Raw genomic sequence first — 15,732 nt, forward strand, 5'->3', positions numbered from 1 at the left:
TCTTGCCAGCCTCTGACAAGTCCTTGGAGGGCCAAGTGTCTGAAATGAAGGGACAGGAGGCTAGTTACCAGAGGCGCCTGGATGACATCAAAGTGACCTTGGAGAGAATGAAGATTCTGGGCAGCCAGTACCAGAGGCAGGTGCGGGATATCCAGGGGCAGCTTGAGAGAGCGCAGGTGACCCTACAGCAAACCAAAGTGACCCTGAGTGGAGTGGTAAGTATTTTCCAGCTTTGCTGCTCTAGACCAGAGCCCAGCCCCCACATGTTAAACACACCTTTGCCACTACAGCAGTGCCCAATGAGTTCTGCTTCTGACTCCTCTTCCCTTGTTTTCCCTACTGACTGTTGCCTGGGGGTTGGTGGAAACACTAGATGCTTTCCACCAAGTACCCATCTGCCTCTTCCCTACTCCCTTCCTCCCCCACCAGCACGTGCCAGTCACTTTTTCCAATGGATAATCTTGTACAGCCACTTTCAGCAGAGTTGACAGAGATCCACCCATTGGCCCCCACTGGATTTATCAGAAATTGTGGCAGAGCTTTGCCCAGTGCCTTGCTCTACCTGTGCAGATGAATGCTGTAAAGCAGAGGGGGACACACAGTGTGTCTGGATAATGAGCTCTGTCTTCTCTTCAGTCAGGGTTTGTCAGCATGAGAAAGATCAGAATAGCATTGACCTGTATCTTTCTCTCCTCAGTATATTCCATCTTCCAATCTCCCTGGGGGCTCGAGTAGATTTTTGATCCTGGCCCAGGAGGCTCTAAGATTAGCGAACAGGTGAGTTGATCGTTGCAGTGCTGGTATGCTCCAGGCTGTAACTGCCTCTTGCCAACATGTCCCACAGGAGGGACGTGATGGTTTTGCATAAGGACCTGGTCTGATGTTGCTCTATCTGAATAAAACTATATAAGGAAAAAGTTGAAGGAAACAAGGCAGGCTCTGCAGGCCTAGTTTCTCAGGGAAGCTCTTCTGTTTTACAGCCACATGCAAGCAGCAAATGCCATTGAGCAGGCAGCCAAAGCAGCAAAGGATGACTCTGACCAGGCCCTGGAGCTGGTGCGCTCGGCTGTGAGTGGAGGAGGCATCCTGGCAAACTCCATGCAAGGGCTGCTTAGGAAGTAGGTGCACGCAAAACTTCCATGCATATCACCATGATGGTGGGAGGGTGAGAGAAGGAGGTCTGTGAAGAAGTGCACTAAGGAACCCACCTCTGTCCTGAGGTCTCACCAAGATGCAATTTCCTTTGAATGCTGCAGAAACTTAAGTGTGTGGGGTCCAGTTCACCCTCTGTACAAATCCATTGGTGTCATTGGATTTACACCAAGGATAAATTTGGCCCAGAAAGTCACAGACATGCTAAGACTGGTGGTGGCAATAAGAGGACTGCAAAGGAGAGTAGCATACATGGCTGTGAGCTCTGTGAGGCAGGGGCTAAACCTTCACCCTGTGTTCATACAGGGCCCAGCACAGTGTGGACATGCTCCAAGACTGGGATTGTGCAGCACTAGGGTAGCACCCAGCCATACATAAAGTAAGGGCCTGAGGAGAGTGACTTAGAGGGCAACAATCACAAAAGTGCAGCCAGGGTAGTCTTTATTGATGGTGGGTGGTGCCCAGCTAAAGACACTTTGAAAGGGGCCTTCTTTATAGGAACAACTCTGAAAATCAACTCCCATTTGGGTAACTCTGGAAAAGCTCAGCCTTGAGATAAGCCTGGGCTTGAGAGGGCCACAAGACATGCAGGGACATGGCCATTGCTTCTCCTTTCCTAGCTGAAGAGACAGAGGCAGTGGTAAGCCTCTGTGGTGCCTGGCAGAGATGGAGGTCCTGAGGAGCCAGGACAAGGAAATGCGTGGCCTTGTCCATCATTCCTGAGGAGCACCTGGTGCATTGTATGCTGATACCCTGAGGCATGGGGCTTAATGCCTTTTTCTTATTATATTTTCACAGATATGATGAAACAAAATCTCTGGCCAGCGAGCTGGAAGCTGCCGCCAGCAGATCAGCAGCAGATGCAGATGGTGCTTATCAGGGCAGCCTCCTGCTTCTCAGCTCTTTGTCCCACTTAGCAAAGATAGACACTGGGTCTTTCCAGGTGAGGGCTTCATGGCTGCCAGTTTGGGTCAAGAGACCCCCCCAGAGTCTTCCTCCCCTGCAAATCCAAATCATCAGTCACCCCCTCCACCCTTCCTGTGCCCTGTTGGGAAAAGGGAGACCAAATGCCTCTCATCTCAACTTCTCACCTCTCCCCTCCCCTGAACACAGTTGCTTGTCCATTGTAGGGCAGACACAAAGTGTTCTTACTCCTGTTGGTGGGCTACGGCCTTAGCAAAAGTCCCACCACCAGTGCATAAAGTGAATTACTTGTTTCTTTGGTGTCTCAGGGGGAGGCAACCCGGCTGAGACAGGAGGCAAATGTTCTGATGGGCTTGATGGACACTTACATGGCAGAATACAGGCAGCTGCAAAGCAACACCAGGAGCTGGGAGGAAGACATCAAACAACTGTTACAGAGAGGGGAAGGCGAGAGAGTGGTAAGACAGTGCCCAGGTACTATACATTGCAAACACTTCCCCCTCTGTGTTAGGACAGATGAACAAATTGTACTGCCTTAAAAGGAGGGAAGGAGCTTACTATCTGTCAGCTGGTCTGCAGTAACCATTTTGTGTGTCTGTCACTCCGTAAGTGGAAACTAACCTGGAGCAGTTTGTCCCTAAATGAAGTAGGATTAAACTACCATGGTTTAGCTTTCAACTCCCACAGACCATGACCACATATCAACTGATATGTGGTGAATCCTCTGTTTTTCATCTTAGTATAATTTTTTCAGTTGTCCACTCCCTCTGTGCTCTATCCCTGGCATGGGAGCCTGGCTTCTGCTGCAAGCTGTCATCCTATCCCTGTGTTAAAGCTGGGGGTGTGCCTGCACTCTCAGCTCAGTTTCATCTGATCCTTCAAATGGGACTGGGATTTGATCTGCCTGCACACTAAGATAGATCCTTTCTACTGATGGGAAACTGGCTTCGACCCCGCTCTAGAAGCAGGACTGTGCTCCCAGGTTCTGTGTGTGATCTGCTCTCTCCTTGTGTCCCTGCAGGCTTCGATTCAGCTGCTGACCCGTGCCAACCTCGCCAAGAGCAGAGCCCAGCAAGCACTGAGCACTGGCAATGCCACTTTCTCTGAAGTTGATCATGTGCTGAAGAATCTCAGGGGTAAGTCTCTTGAGGATAAAGCAAAATCTTGTTCTGATTTATTGTCTGGAACAACGACTAGTTCTGATTAATTGTCTGGAAAACATGCCCTCAAGTCCACTGGTGATGCCACAGCAGTTTCCACTGAAACATCCTATCGACCCAGTTCTCAGGAAATGAATGTTTCAAGCCCAGTCTGATTAGCTTCTGCCCCATGTGAATGTAAACATCCTTCTCCCTGCTCTTCTCTGTACCCAGAGCTGTTCTTCTATGGAAAAGTAGTTTTGGAGGAACCAGCCTTCTGGAGACTATGAAAGTAGTTCTGTTTCCATTAGTCCATTAATTTGTCCATGGCCCCCAAGCCTGGCCTGGAGGAAATGTTTTTTTTCCTGTGGGACCTGACAGCTGCTTGTGTTTTGTGTCAGAGTCTAACTTACAGGTGGATGACAAGAGGAGAGAGGCTGAAGATGCCATGAGCAGGCTTCCACTCATCAGCAGCCTGGTCACGGGTGCCAATGAGCAGGCTGGCCGAGCAGAGCGAGCCCTAGGCAATGCTGCTACGCATGCAAAGTCAGCTAGAACCATGGCAGGGGAGGCCAAGGAGATCACCAGTGGGATCCAGCAGGTAAGGGGAAGCCTAGCTGCTTGAATCAGAACAACAGGGTGGGGGCCTGGGTAGGAGAAAAGAGGGAATGGAAATGGAGGGGGCATGGGGGCTGAGCAGCTGTCATCCTTGCAGGGTGGCTGTTTCTGCGCAGCTGCCTAAAGCCAAAAGCACAGGTACCTGCACTGGCTGCAAATGAATGAGAGTGGGTGTCAGCACCGGCCATCCAGCTGAGGCAGCACAGATCTCTGCAAGTTAACTGACCCTGCCAAGAAGCAGGGTGGATCAGCTGTGTGCTGCTGCAGCTTGCATGATGCTGTCCCCATAAGTCTGTTTCGTTCAATCCTGTGTTGCACTCCACAGTGTAGCTGTGTCTTTAGATATGGCAGCATGGCTGCAGCATAGGCAGTACCCTTAGACCAGCGACTTCAGTGAAGCAGGGTATCACAAGGTCCTTTTAAGGATGTTGTGCGATATCAGCACTGCTGGGTGTGTAAACACCTGCACATGATTCGCAAAATAAACCCAGAGATTTCAAGTAGGAATTCACAGTATCAAAAACATTCTGCCCTGTTGTAGGCTTCCTGAGTTCTTTGCAACAGAAGAATTGCTGTATTATTTTCAATAGTTAAAAAGTGAGTGAAAGCTTAGAGCTGACATTTTTTGAAGGGTGCTCTGAGTCTAAAAGCTTGTGAACAACTGCTTCATACATTCACCCCATATCTTTTCCAGCTCTGGGTCAGTATTAATGGTTTCAGTCCCTTGGACGTGCTATTTAAATAGCCTGGTAGATAATTCCCCTGGTCTGAGTCCCAGATGCAAATTGAACCAGTTTGTCTGAAATCAGACTGCATTGCAGAGACTGTGATGAACCCTGAGGTCGCACGTAGAGTCACATAGAGGAGCCATCTCAGGCAGGTGTTGAGGGGTCAGGGAATGGTTTCCAGGCAGAACTCATCATTCTCTGCTCCTGTTTCTACTTAAAGGCAAATCAAGTCAACCGGGGGGGACATTGATATAACTTGGCTCTGGTAGGCTCATCAAACGGGCCAGTTTCCATTGACTGGTGTATCCTTCTGCCTTGCTGGCTGTGCACTGATGGCCTCTCTTTCAGAGAGGTTGATTATAACAGCCTCTTGAAGACAACATGGGCTGTGGGGGCTCAGCATCTCAAACATCAAGCTACTGGACTGTACCATCAAGAGCTTGTTGCCACTGCTGCTCTCTGGAATCTGGGAGGTCCTTTCCTCTGGCCTCACAAATCTTCCCTCCTCTTGCTGTCTTTGCTTTCCTAGGAGATAAAGCATGTGAGGCTGGAGGCCAACAGGACAGCAGATAGTGTCCTGGCACTGGAGAAGGAAATAGCTGCTCTGCTGCGCACAGTGAGTGAAAGAGAAGGGGAGTTCCTTAGGAAGGAAAAGGAGATTGCTACCGATGCTATCACAGTCCAGGAGGTGAGTTTTTACCCTCACCCTTAAAATGACTGGACCTGTTTGGGTGAAGTGCCCACTCATTGCCTTGTTCTTGTACCTGTTAGATTGTCCAAGAGGCTCAGAGTGCCCATGCCAGAGCCCAAGGGGCTGGCACTGCTGTCCAAGAGACACTGACTGCCCTGGAAGACCTCCTGTACCTGATAAGTAAGTGGGGGACAGCTCATTTTCTTTGCATCACAGCAGTGTCTAGAGACACCAGTGGAGATCAGGGCTTCTCTGTGTCAAGCTCTGAATGGGCACGTAGTATAAGGCAGTTTCTGCCCCATACTTAGGCCATATGGCACAGTCTGGAGAGAAAGGAAATGGTATCACTGCCAGGGGGAAACTGGGGTGAAGAAGGATGTGCAAGCTGCAGTGGGACCCAGTTCTCCAGTGCTTTCATCCCATGGCCACCCTTTCTCCCTCTACCTGTGCTCCTTCCAGAGATGTCAGTTCCAGGCCCACACTTGTCCACCAGTCGCATCACAAGTTACTGTTGCCTGCTCCTGACCTCAGAAATGCAGTGAATTGTAAAGAACATCACATGTTGGTTGGTAAGGCAACCAACTCTACCTTTCTCCTCCTGTTGTGAGGTGTGGCTGGGGTATGGTTGCACTGCAGCAGGAAGGTGCGATTAGCAGGATCTAGCTATCACAGGCAGCAGCAGCACTGCGACCAGCACCCAGAATGCAAAGCCCTGGGAGGATTTAGGACTCGTGCTGCATTCCTGGCATGTAGTAGAGCCCATGCCATCACATTTGTGTTGGCATCACTCCCCGTGCTGACTGAATTAAAGTTGGCACAGCTTATCTAACCCATGCTGTAACTGCACCTTCAGTTTTGCTGTATAGATATACCTTTGTTCCAACCCTCTGGTACATTTCCCAAGGGCTGGAGTGTAACATTTGGCCGAGCATGTTGGGATCCCTGTGTAGCTATAACTGGTGGGTGGTGAGCCTGGGGGGTGTGTTCAGGAAGATCCAGTCCCAGGGTCTATTCATGGTCTCCTCCTCCTTTGCGATAGACCAGCCTGGCACTGTGGATGAGGAGGCTCTGAACACGCTTGAACTGAACCTCAGCAAAGCCAAGACAAAGAGCAGCCAGTTGAAGCAGCAGTTGTCAGAGCTTGAGAAGACTTCCAGCACGCAGAAACTCCGGATCCAGATGCTGGAGAGGAGTATTAGTGAGATCTTGGCCGATATCAAGAACCTGGAGGAGATCCGCAAAAATCTGCCCCCAGGCTGCTACAACACAAAACCCATTGAAAGACCTTGAGTGCAAGGTGGAGATGAGACTCCCTGTGTGTGTGTGTGTGTGTGTGGATACCAGGGTGGCCCAGGAGGCCTGGGTGGGAGGGGAATCCAAGCCTGGCAATCCCAGCTGCATTTGACTCTGCTGAATTGAACCCTGGTGCCTTGAGTCAGGCTTGTCAGACTTGGTGACCTTGTGCCTTAAGGCAAACACGATCACACTCTTTCGCTGTCCTCCAACAAGAATGTGATGCTCCACATGTCTATCCTGGGAGTGCCTGAGGAAGGAGATACCCACCTGCTTGAAGAAACTGCTGACCAGGAAGAGTTAAGTGTACTAGGATCTCATCCCTGCAGGCACAGCCAGGAGGAGGTGGGGTATTTATCAGGCTTGTGGCCACCAGCCAAATCTGAACTCCTCTTGTCTGTTTTCCTCATCCTGAAGAGATTTTTCTCAACTCTCGGGCACAGCCAGGACTTGCTGCCCTCCTTGAATGGCACTGCTTTGTTCCTCACTTTGCACAGTGCAGTGCAGTGCTGGTTTCCCTTCATTTGCTCCCCTCTGCATGTTTCTCATCAGCCCTCTTTTCTGAACTCAGTGATGAGCAGCAGAACAGAGGGTGGGTTTGAGCTCTGAGCCATGGAAGCTCGATTGCCGACTGTAGCGTTATCCTCACAATCTCTCTGCCTTGACAGCCTTTGTGCATTAGACTTGTCTGGGCCAGAGGGAGGTGCCATTGTGAGCTCTTCATTACAAGCCTTCCCTCTGTCTAGCCAAGGTGGGGGCTCCCTAGGCATAGGAAAAGAAGGAAGTGTTTCATTTTGAGTTTGAACGATTGCACCAGAAGGAGCCTGAGGTATATCTGTGACCTCTTGGCTTGCTGCAGAGAGGGTTGTGAAAGGACATTGGGTGAAAAGTCCTTCCTGCCACTACGTCTTTCTCTCCAAGAGGATGTTTCATCTTCTCCACCTCCTTCTCATCTAGGCCTTTGGGTCAAAAGTGGTTTCAGGGGCCTTACCTGGATTTGGTGACTCCCGGGTCAGAGCCCCAGGTTTGCCATATGCCCCTGTTGCAGGTGCAAACTTTACACAGGCTGACTCGGCCCTTGTTGCTCTGAGGTGAGTCAGGTGAGTACCATGCTGTTTGCTGCCAGTATCTCAGATGAGACCTTGGAAAGTGGGCACTGATGGTCCTGTGGCACTTTTAGCAAGAGCAGAGGATTTGTACTAGTCACTTTGGCCAAGAAGGCTGGCACCTGAGGGTCCAGCTCATCCAAACATGAGGATTTTGATTTTCTCCGTTGAACGAAAACAATCTTAAGTGTAACCAGGCATGGCTCCACTTCCAGGTTGGAAGAAGTTTGGTGCTGTTCACTCCCTTCCCCCAGAAATGCAAAACTGGATGTTTCATGTAGAGCAGCTGATGTGACTCTAACTGGTTCTTGCATCTCCCCTTTTTGCCTGTTTGGAGGAACCCAAGGCTCAGATCTCCACCCTCTCTCAAATTCCTATGGGTAGGTCCCATACCATTTTGCTACTTCACCTCAGTGAAGAAGGTCCTCTGGTCCCCTGACTGCAAGGATCTAGATCTGTTGGATACTTGTCTCCTGCCCTGTCCCAGCAGAAGCAGTAACTTCCATCCTGGTCCAGAAAAAGCAGCTGCTGCTTTCTGGAGATACACTCATCCCTCCAGGTCTCTGATAAAATGGCACAGTCCTAGTGGTGCTTGATGATTAACTGTTTGTGTCGTGTTTTTATTTAAGTGAGCCACACTCTGGCCTCTGGTTTGCGTTGCAATTTCTCCCTCTGCAACATAGGAGAAAGGTCTTAAGGATATGATTTTTTACAAGAAAATTAAATAAATGGTGAATCCTCAGGCTGGCTGTTGCTGTTTGCTTGTTTTTCCCACTTTCTCCTTTTGGAAATGGTTTTCTCTGTGTGCATCGGAAAGACATCCTTCAGGAAAGGAGTGGAGTTGACTATTTGGTATGGGAGGTAGCATGAAGGGCTAAAGCAGAAGAGGTGTTGACTCGGCTCTCTCCAGCTGCAAGATGTACGTGCTATTGATCTACCTCTTCTATTACTAACGCCCTTTTAGGGCTGTATTGAAATGCAGTAACCTTGGAGCTCAGCTGCATGAAGCTGGTAATTTCTGGGTTGTCTCAAAGAACTGTACAGTGATCAGTAATTACCATGACCTTTATTTTTCAGGTGGGGAAGCTGAGTCATGGGGTGATTAAGTGACTTTCCCAGAGGACTAGAAGGCAGGAGTCTCATTACTCTGCCCTGTTCTCCGACTTCTGGCCAGGATTCTCATAGTTCCATAGTTTAGACCGTGCTTCGGCAGGAAGTAAGTCTTATGGGAACTTTTCTCCTAGTTGTACACAGCTCTCGTACATCTCCCCATTCCTCCCAAGGGGAGAAGTCATGGTTAGCACTGGTTAGTATTTACTGGCTTTGCTGGCCGCTCTGGATGGGGCCAGATCCTACATCTCCTTTTCTTTACATAGCAGCAGCTACCAGCATGGATGCTTGGGGCTATAGATAAGCGAGAAATTTAGAGTTACCAGGACAAGACTTACCATTACCCTAGAAACTAAAACTATTATGAACTATGCATCAGCTCTTGTGATAACTGCTCATGTGCCCATAGTTACCGCATGGTAAGTGAACACTACACTAGGGCAGATTTACCTCTGAATGAAGCAGGGTTAAGTTGACCTTCTTAACCTTTAATTTACCCTGAGGTAATTGCAGATGCCCGCTGTGCAGCCCTCCCACCTTGTTTCCTGCTGTTCACAGCTTCTTCCAGGCCCTGATTTGTTGCAGGTGAACTCTTGATACCTTTGGGGGAGAAGCTGGCACCAGATGACCTAAAGAGCTGGCAAGTGCAGCTTATAACATTTGTGAGTGGTGGCTGCGTGGGTGTCCCAGCAAGGAGCCTGGAAGCTTCCCTGGCTGCACGTTCTGCAGTGAAACACTGAGGCGCAGTTGCATCATTTTTTTTATTACATAATTTAAACATTTTGCTGATAAAGATTTTTTTTTTTGTCAATGACCATTTTTAGCAACAAAAATTTGGCTCCAAAACCTTTCACGAAAGTGAAACTGGTGACATGGCAACTTCGATCCATCTCTTTTTTTTTGTTTTTTTTTTCTTTTAAAACTTTTTTTTATTCATTTCAGTTAAGCAAATTGTATTGTTAAAATCTCAGGTTCAGTGACCCAAACCAAGAGCCTCTCCCAGCCCCTACCCCCACCCCCTTCACTGAAAGCCCCGTTCCTTGCTGACTGCAGCACGAGGGTTGTAGATGGAGGTGCGCTTCCTCCTACCAACCCGAGATCATTTCCAAACCAGTCCCGAGAGCCTACTACAAATCCCCCACCCCCCTCCCCCATAATGTGAGATTTACTGAGCAGATACGCGGACGTGTAGATAAGACTAGTAAGACATAGTATATTCATCATCCATACCACAATGCTATGTTCCTAAGGCATGCCATCCTACACGGGATGAGTTCAAAAGCCGGCCTGCTTTCCCATACTTCACATCTCGCACGCTTTGTTTGCTTGAGGGAGGGCGAGGGAGAGTTTTCCAACGCCTGGTATTCCTGCCTTGCTACTTCTTGTCTCTCCTCAGTTATAATCCATTCCTTCCTCCCACTTCAGGGCTGATGCACTCCTCTCTGGGCTCAGTCTCTCTGTGTGTTGGCGGCTTGTTCTATTCAGTGATCGCTATTTCTCCTCCAGCTGTGCCCAGCTTGGAGCTGAGAAGTATGGTGGGTTCCGGCAAGGAGCCATTGCTATTCTCTGAAATAACTCGCATGTGAAACAGAGAGAGCTCATGAAAAGCTTGACACCCACAGAACAGGAAGAGCTATTTGTCTAGAGGAGTTTAGCTACTGGCTATGTACATCAGGCATCAGACAAAGAAATTGCTGCTCCCTCCCCACAAAATGACTGTGCCCCTTATATACACCTGCTTTGTGTCGGAGCAGGGGGTCTCCAGGTCCTTCCCATGCTCTTGGGGGCAGCACTAGGGCAGAGCTAGCAGCATGAACTCCAGATGGAGAAGTCCCTGAAGAGGAGGTGACCCCATGTGTGGTGTCTCTCACCCACTCCCATCGCCCCTTCTAGTTTCTGAGATGTAGTAAGCAGGAGACACGGAAACCAGACCAGTGGCTTGGTTTGGCAACGCCAGTTCATCCTCCACACACCCTTCCCCCTTCCTGGTCACAGGCAACTTCATTGCAGCAGTAACAATTTCTGAGCTGGCTGCTTCAGACGGGGGTGATCCTGGCAGGGGGAAGATTGCTGGCAGCATCACTGACATCCCAGCGGACTGACCGCCTTATCCAGAGGACCACGGTGGGCACCAAATAGAGGTCGAGGGAATTCTGAGTTCTGAGTCCATCTCTGATATTGACTTATTCTGGACCTTGGTCAGCAGATCAGTCATCTTAACTTCTGGGCCTCAAGACTTTCCCTCTGTGACACAGGCATCATCATACCTACCTCTGATGCCTGCTCCGTTACTGTCATCAGGGTTGTCACCAGTTGCATCTGCTATTACAGAGGGGCCTTCTTGGCCTCTGGCTTCTCTCTTTGCAAATGGCTGTTACGAGTCCACAGCAACAAGGTGCCATATTCAGTGGGTCACCAAATCCAGTGCAGTGTTTTCTTGGAGCTTCCCCTGAAGCTTGTGCTTCAGTGCAACCCTTTTAGTTCCCCTCCCCCTTGCATGGGAGACTTGCAGCCCGCAGCTGGACATGAGCAGCAGCGTCTCTGGCTGGGGCTCCAGCAGCCTCCTATGGTTCAGAGCCCCTGGCCTGGAATGGGATGAAGTGTTTAGTTACATACTGGGGCTAGGACAGGCTTTGTCAATACCAACATAACAGTGGGGCATTGGCAGATGCCCAAGAGTTAAAGACAAGCAGCTAAGCCCCCCAAATGACTGATGGCTACACTGGAAAAAAATGAAGGGTAGAAAGATGAAACCTAATGCTGAGCTTTCCCTTCCTCTTGAATATCCACTAGTTCTGGATGGTGCACTGTCATGGAGACAGGAGCTGAGTCCCCACAAGTCTATAGCCAGCCTTTCCTGGTGCATGAGGCCTGTTCTCATGTCAACCCCCCCTGTGCTTTCCAACCCACATTCCTCTTGCACCCATTTCCTTGCTGGCCTTCAACTAGAAGTGTGCTGCATCCAACACAGTCCCAGACAGGAAAATCCAGCTGGAGGTCCTCCCGAAGGAGGCGGACTGGAGAGGCAAGCAACTCAAGCAGCCAGTGAATGTCACATGTTGAATAGGCTCCCCAGGGGCAGCTCAAAGCCCATGGCTTGAAGTGAGGAAGATGTTGGATGGGACAGGAGAGGGGAAGGGTGCAAGCAGCAATGGAGACCACGCTATCTTCCAGAGGCAGGAAGGGATAGAGAAGCAAGAAAGTCGGTTCCTGAGGAGCAGCTTGTGCCTATCAATCAAATGAGAGCCCTGAAGGCCTGGGATTCTCCTGAGAGCTGTGCTTGGCTCAAGATTAATTAGCTACGACTGAATCCTCACCCTTGCTAATGACTTCATTCAGCCACTGCTGAAATGACACTGTAACCCCCAGTGACAAATGCATGTCCCCCACTTGGTGCGCAGCAGCAGGTGTTGCCTGGTAAGCAGAAATAAGTACAGCAGCCTGTTGGCAAGTGTCAAAGTGCACTTCCAGGGTTACAAAGTATCTCATCCTGTGGGCCGCCCAAATACAAAGGCTAACATTACAGAATGCTATAAACTCATGATCATCTTTGAGGCGGGGAGGGAAATAGGGCCCACAGTTTGTGCCTGCTATTGGGTTTCCACAGTGCTGTGTCTGTTGCAACGGGTTCTTTTGCAGGTTCTGTCCCTAGCAGCCCTCCACCTGGGACTCGAACACAGTGCAAATCTAGCCTGGCCCACTGCAGGGATGTTTTGAAGCTAGAAAGGCTTGTTTATAGTGGAGAATCATTGAAGGATAATGGCCACTCCTAATAAGTAGTTCTGTACAGCAGGAATGCTTATTGCCAGGCTGAGGTTTGCTGCTCCCCTTTGGGAACTCCAGCTCCAGAAACACAATTGCAATTTAGATTTTTTTTTTTTTTCAACTTCAAAGGTAATTGGGTCCATCCCTGGCCTGAGGACTCCCTGCCCATGCTAAGTCTGGGCACTGAGCCAAGCAGGTTGGGCCAAGCACGTGGTGTTCTGAAATAGCGCATTGTATTGAGAGAGGCCAAAGGGGCTCACGCTAAAACTATTAATAAAAAGATCCACCAAGTTTTATTTAGCTGAAGTGCCAGAAAATGCAAAAGAACAAGCCCCTGCTCCCAGAGCATGCTTAGTAGGCGGACAGCAGAGCCACTTCCCTAGGGCATGCTGGGAAGGTGGGCACTGGAGCCGCCTCCTGAAAGCATACTGAGTTGATTATATCTCTATTTGCTCTACCCCCTGTGTACAAAGTGGAAAGGTTCTCCAAAGACGACTGCTGAGCTGTGCAGCTGGGGTGTGCCACAGTTCCCTGGAGATTCCTGCACTATAGAGCGTTGGAGTCAGTGAGTGAGACAGGCAGACACGCGCAGGAGGCCGTGAGAGAGACAGACAGACACAGAGAAAGAGAGAAGTGTGATGGAGAGCTGTAGGGAAGTGGAGCGACGGGGTTGCTTCACTGTGGAGCCTTGGGCTCTACCCAGAGGCATTGATGTACAGCTGGCTCTTGAGGATATAGTCGATGACAGGCTGACTCAGATAATCCACGACGTGTCCGTCCCCATGCTGCAGGGCCAGTCTGTGGGGGAGATAACAGAGGAAGTCAAAGCTGGGCTTTTGTCCTGCTCATGCTGCCCTGGTGTAGCACCAGGCTAGGGTATCACTCAGCATGTTGTGGGAAAGGGAAGGGCTAGCAGTCCTGTTATTGGGGTTGCTTTCTTACATGGGCTGATGTTTTAGGTGGGAACCACTAATCTTAACAGGCATTTAATTAATGCAAGTGCATGGGAGAAGACGGAAGGGGGAAGGAAGGGAAGGTTGATGGTTAAAGTGCCTGATTCAGAAGATTTGGGCTCAACTCCCTACTCCGCTCGATCTCCCCAGTGACATCAGTTTCAGGCCTGTAAAACTGGGTAATGACACTTCCCTCCTCTGTGGGGAAAGACTAATGCCTGAGTGACTAGGGGGTGCCTGGACACTGTGGAGGTAGAATCGTAAGTCCCTAGATGGGTAGAAAGGATTTGTGATAATTGTTTGGAAGGTGGGAAATTCTTGGCTGCAGTGGGTGAAGCAGGCGTGTGCCCTGTGGGAATACTGGGCAAGGTGAGTACATCTCCCCTGCTGGAAGAGACCCTTGGAGTCACGCACCTGCTTTTGGTCGAACTGACAATTGACATTGGGTGGTTCACGTCATCCTTCACAACCAGGATGTTGTTCTGCAGAGAAAACATGGATGTTACTGATGGCAGGTTCTGTTCTTTCTGGGTCATGGATCTGCATCATTGGGGATCCGGCTATGAGTATGCTAGAAGCCAGGGCTGGTCTGGGTAGCATCTTGATGGGCTATTTCCTAGGGTGGTCATGCGGACTCCCCATTCTAAATGGTGAGTTAATGCACAGAGCTGGCACAAGGCCCATCGGACCTAAGGCTGGCCCTGTGCTCAGGGTTGAATGTTGCCTTGACCGCCCAGGCTGGGAGTGGATGGTGCACTGCTGCTGCCCCCAGGACTGCCTGAGTGGCAGCATCACAGCAAGACTATCCCATGGCCACTGCAGCTCAGAGCAGCTAGGGCTCCTGGCCTTCTCACAGAACATCGTGGTCCAGCAAGTGCCCAAGGCTAGTCAGGAAGGACCCTCTGCTTCCCTCTCACTAGTGAAGCTGCAGGCAGTGCCTGTGTTGTATGAGATGACTTACTTTGTACTTGCGGAGTATTGAGGAGTGGTTCATGATCCGTTCGGGGTCTGCACCATCCCGTGGCAACACCACGATTCCAAACTCCCCAACTATCACCTCCATCTGGGAGCAATGCAAAAGGGGACACATCAGATCCTTGTCCCTCCCAAACCCAGGCCATACTTGCCAGGAGATAACCTCCTTCCCTCCCTCTGCTTTCAGGTGCCTGACTCAACAGATGCACTGCGGTGTTCTGTGGCATTTTCAATGGATCCGAGTGTCAACTTTTCCACTTCCTGCACAATCCCATGAAAGCTTCAATAAAAACATGACTGTCCTTAAAGAACCTAATTGGCAACTTGGTAACTGTTCTTATTGTGTTTCTTACAGAAGCTTTCAGTGTGTTGCTTTCCTTGTGAGCCTCATGCAGAAAGCTACCATGACCTTCACTCAAGTTGAGATCTAGAATAGAAAAGCTTTTTTCCAGATACCCTGATGTCAGTGAATGCTAGCAGTTAGCACCCATAAGACAATGGAAGAGGGCAAGATGAACCTCCCTGATGCACTGAATCTGGCACTGTTACCATGCAGGGGAATGTCAGTTCCTTGGTGGCCAGATTTTGGTTTCATGAAAAGTGGTTCAGCTCGAGGTTCGATTCTGTTCCGACCACTGTAGTCTGCCAACTGGATCCCAGGGCGCTGACCTTGCAGTGCAGCTGTAAGCTAGTCTGTACCTACAGCTCACTGGCAGCTGAATCTTTCATCTGAACCCCTTCAGAGTAGAAGAGTTGATTATTAGGCCATGTTTCCTTCAACAAGCAGAGACTTGCTTTTTGAAAAAGGAAAACTAAGCTTTGCCTCTTATCCATCTGCTGAGTTTACTGTTGGGTTTCAAGCTTGTTTCCTGACTGTGCTTGGGACCTGATGAGATAAACCATTCCTGCCAGCCTAATACAGGATTTATCATTGCTCCTTTTGTCCTCTCATCCTGGGACTTATTTTACTGCAGTGGCGCTGACACCATTCTGTTTCCTTTGTAGGGTTTTGTTCTAATAACCCCTCTAAAGCAGTGTAGCAGATGATAGTGTAGCAGTCCAACCTGTTACAGATGCTGATGTTTTATTTCATATCATCACTTGAATCAAAGCTCAGCCATAAATCTCATTATTTCCACTGAGACAGGTAAATTAATACATGGGCTCTACACTGCTGCCCTTAGCTTTAGCATTTGAACATTTTCCACAAAATCAATTTAATAAAATCCCTGCTGGACAGCAACATTGCAACTTTGGCATGTCTCTCTGTACAGAATC

General features: G+C 49.6%; 2 protein-coding genes across 2 annotated transcripts in view; one reads left to right on the top strand and one right to left on the bottom strand.

The window, feature by feature from the left end:
* The window catches only part of LAMC2 (laminin subunit gamma 2), a 30,973-nt gene extending 22,589 nt beyond the window's left edge, over window positions 1-8,384 (top strand). Inside the window, exons 14-23 of the mRNA XM_090048175.1 lie at window positions 10-215; window positions 698-777; window positions 981-1,118; window positions 1,951-2,095; window positions 2,385-2,534; window positions 3,098-3,212; window positions 3,617-3,816; window positions 5,091-5,249; window positions 5,333-5,432; window positions 6,292-8,384. Of these exons, the coding sequence (XP_089904301.1) occupies window positions 10-215; window positions 698-777; window positions 981-1,118; window positions 1,951-2,095; window positions 2,385-2,534; window positions 3,098-3,212; window positions 3,617-3,816; window positions 5,091-5,249; window positions 5,333-5,432; window positions 6,292-6,542 (1,544 nt within the window). The 3' untranslated portion in view covers window positions 6,543-8,384. The remainder of the gene's footprint in view (window positions 1-9; window positions 216-697; window positions 778-980; window positions 1,119-1,950; window positions 2,096-2,384; window positions 2,535-3,097; window positions 3,213-3,616; window positions 3,817-5,090; window positions 5,250-5,332; window positions 5,433-6,291) is intronic.
* Window positions 8,385-9,514: 1,130 nt separating this feature from the next.
* NMNAT2 (nicotinamide nucleotide adenylyltransferase 2) overlaps window positions 9,515-15,732 on the bottom strand; it is a 96,516-nt gene continuing 90,298 nt past the window's right edge. Inside the window, exons 9-11 of the mRNA XM_090048176.1 lie at window positions 14,441-14,542; window positions 13,894-13,961; window positions 9,515-13,324 (exon numbers count right to left, since the gene is read on the bottom strand). Of these exons, the coding sequence (XP_089904302.1) occupies window positions 13,222-13,324; window positions 13,894-13,961; window positions 14,441-14,542 (273 nt within the window). The 3' untranslated portion in view covers window positions 9,515-13,221. The remainder of the gene's footprint in view (window positions 13,325-13,893; window positions 13,962-14,440; window positions 14,543-15,732) is intronic.

This window comes from Crocodylus siamensis, chromosome 5 (genome assembly GCF_052110815.1).
Source record: "Crocodylus siamensis isolate JL-2025a chromosome 5, ASM5211081v1, whole genome shotgun sequence".
Classification (NCBI taxonomy): Eukaryota; Metazoa; Chordata; order Crocodylia; family Crocodylidae; genus Crocodylus; species Crocodylus siamensis.